Raw genomic sequence first — 2,574 nt, forward strand, 5'->3', positions numbered from 1 at the left:
TCGTAAATGGTTACGACAATCTTTCTGCTCAGGCTCTTAGGCTGATGGCAGAGCACGGTCCTTATGTCGCCTTGCGATGCGACGAATGCGACATTTACGTCTGTGACAATTCTTTGTACGTTGACTTTGGACACCGACTGAAATCTCACGGCAGAATCGTAAACGGTTACGACAATCTTTTCGCTCAGGCCCTGAGACTGGCATTGCATCTGTCGTAAGACAAATTTTTCAAGCGCGTCGATTGGCTGCTGGATAGAAAATTTCTAGGTTCCCGCGAATTTTACTATCCTGCGGACAATTAACGCACGTAAAAAATGTGTCGTACTACAAATATAATACTAACCTAAGTGGAATATACGCAGAAATACATAACATTCCAACTAAATCACATTGTTCCCTCCAACGGAGCTCCGTGGGAGAGGTTTCAATGAAAGTACGGACCCTGGAACCCATGAAAACCTAATACAGCGAGAAAAACGGGAAAGAACGGTTATTCCTTAATGGACGACCTAATATTCACGGGCTGTTTTCGACGCGCGGGTTCCAAGTGGGAGCGCGTGTGCGCGACAATTTTCGGGCGTTTAATTTCGATCCCCGGCGCCGGAAAATCCCCGCCGGATTTTCACGCCGGTCGGAATTACTCCGCACGTCCGCGAAGAGGGCTGTTAACGCGGAGCCCTGTGGGCAGAGGGTTGGGATGGAGGGGGGGAGGATGACGGTTTTCGGGCAAAAAGAATTAAGCGATAGTGGGAAGATACTGGCCGCTCGCGTAAATCCATTAAAACCCGTCTTTTGTTCCCAACCTGACGAAAGGATTTATAGGCCGACAGCGATGTCGGCGGTCGCGCCGTAACAAAGACAAATGGATCCGCGAATGAAGTAGAATAGCCCGCGCCCGCCTCAAATATAAAATTAGTTTGAACTGCACGCCTCGGTGGCCGCGCGCGCGCGCGCGAAAAAGGGGCGATATAAATATTCGTCGACGCGGTTGTATCCGCTCTCGCGCGTCCGCACGTCGCGTGAATCATTTATTATCCTCTTTTGATGTTACATAATACGCCGGGCGCGGGCAGGAGAGAGAATCCGCGGACGAACTCTGACATACGTTCGTGATATAATTTGACGTGATACAATTTGACGTGCCGCTGCCGCGGAAAGAGGGGACTCTCCCGCGAGGCGACTTTTGTCTCGCGCGCGAAATTTATGATATATGATAATTTTATCGCGCCGGCAAAACCGGAAAATTGCACGCACGTCGAAACCGGCGCGCGCGCGCAAAAAGCGTCCTACCGGCGTGCTTGGAGAAAGATTCGCGTGACGCGGACAATGAGCGACATTAACGTATCGGCAAACGAGCTATGCCGCTCGAGTCTCATTTGAAGCGACGTTTTTACGCCGCGCGGCTGTTATCCGTTAATTGTTATTGCTGAAGAGCGTGCAAACGAGCCGTGTTGAAATTTCAGAAGAATTTCGAGCGCCCGAAACAATTAAATAATCGAACTCTTTGCAAAGCTTCTTTTTCTCGATTATCAAACACCAGCGAGGGAGAACGTCGAAATGTTTTATTCACAGCGCTGTAAAACCGTCGATATCCGACGTGTGACGTTAAAAAGGCGCCTTTCGCGCGCCCCGATGCATAATCCGTGAAAACTAATGCGTATCGTTATCTGTAGATAAAAAAAAAGTGGGGGACTCGCGTCCCTATATTTATGCAATTTTGCCTCGCAACTTGGCGCTTAATCTGCGCCTCTTCGACGTAAACCTCATTTCACATAGGAAATGAATCCACCTCCGTTAAACAAGCTACCTCTGTACGTACCCGCCGTGTCCAACGTATTAAACCACCACGCGCGTTACTCGCGCCTCAAATCCGTTTGAGTAACGGAGCTTAATTAGACTCGGTGGGCGTCAAAAGGGAGAAGCTCATTTCGAAAGTCGGATTCGCGGGAAATAAAATTGACGGAGCTTTAATCTCGTTTTCCTCTCTTTCTTCGGGCGGTTCCTTCGCGGAACCGAGAGGAGGATTTACGCGCGCGCGCGCGCGCGCGAGGGCGAACGGAGGCGAACCGGTGGTGCTTACCGCTGATCCACGTGCCGTTGAAGCTCTTGGGGGATAACGAACCGGAGAGCCATTCCTCCAGGGAAATGCCGGGTGCGCCGTTCGTTCGAGACGCGGTGGAATCCGGGCTGCCGGTCAGAAGGATCGCCGCCGCGATCACCAGGGCCAGCACAATTATAATGACGATGCCGCAGGCCAGCAGACGCCACCGATACCGCTGCTTGCTCTTCGTCATGAGGTCCTGCAAATATTATTATGAGCGTTCAGTGCACCGGCAGTAACGTGTCCTTATTGTTATCCTCTTGGAGAAGATTTCCGACGCGACGGGAAATATTCTCGAACGCGTTTCAACTTGTCGCGATCTCACGTGGTAAAAGAATTAAGCAATTTAAGGATCAATAATTGCCATTCTCCTCTCTCGAATTAAATGAGGTTGATCTATTTAGACGGAAAGAGTAGCGCATAATTTTAAGAGTATAAAATCTTTCTGTCTGTCGCAACTTGTAACGCACGCA

At 50.0% G+C, this 2,574-nt stretch overlaps 1 protein-coding gene across 1 annotated transcript in view; it reads right to left on the reverse strand.

Moving 5' to 3' along the window:
* The window catches only part of LOC105560180 (venom dipeptidyl peptidase 4), a 193,630-nt gene extending 191,274 nt beyond the window's left edge, over positions 1-2,356 (reverse strand). Inside the window, exon 1 of the mRNA XM_012009057.1 lies at positions 2,081-2,356. Within this exon, the coding sequence (XP_011864447.1) occupies positions 2,081-2,294 (214 nt within the window). The 5' untranslated portion in view covers positions 2,295-2,356. The remainder of the gene's footprint in view (positions 1-2,080) is intronic.
* Positions 2,357-2,574: the final 218 nt, after the last annotated feature.

This window comes from Vollenhovia emeryi, unplaced genomic scaffold (genome assembly GCF_000949405.1).
Source record: "Vollenhovia emeryi isolate VEMERY1.0 unplaced genomic scaffold, V.emery_V1.0 DF939240.1, whole genome shotgun sequence".
NCBI classification, from domain to species: Eukaryota; Metazoa; Arthropoda; class Insecta; order Hymenoptera; family Formicidae; genus Vollenhovia; species Vollenhovia emeryi.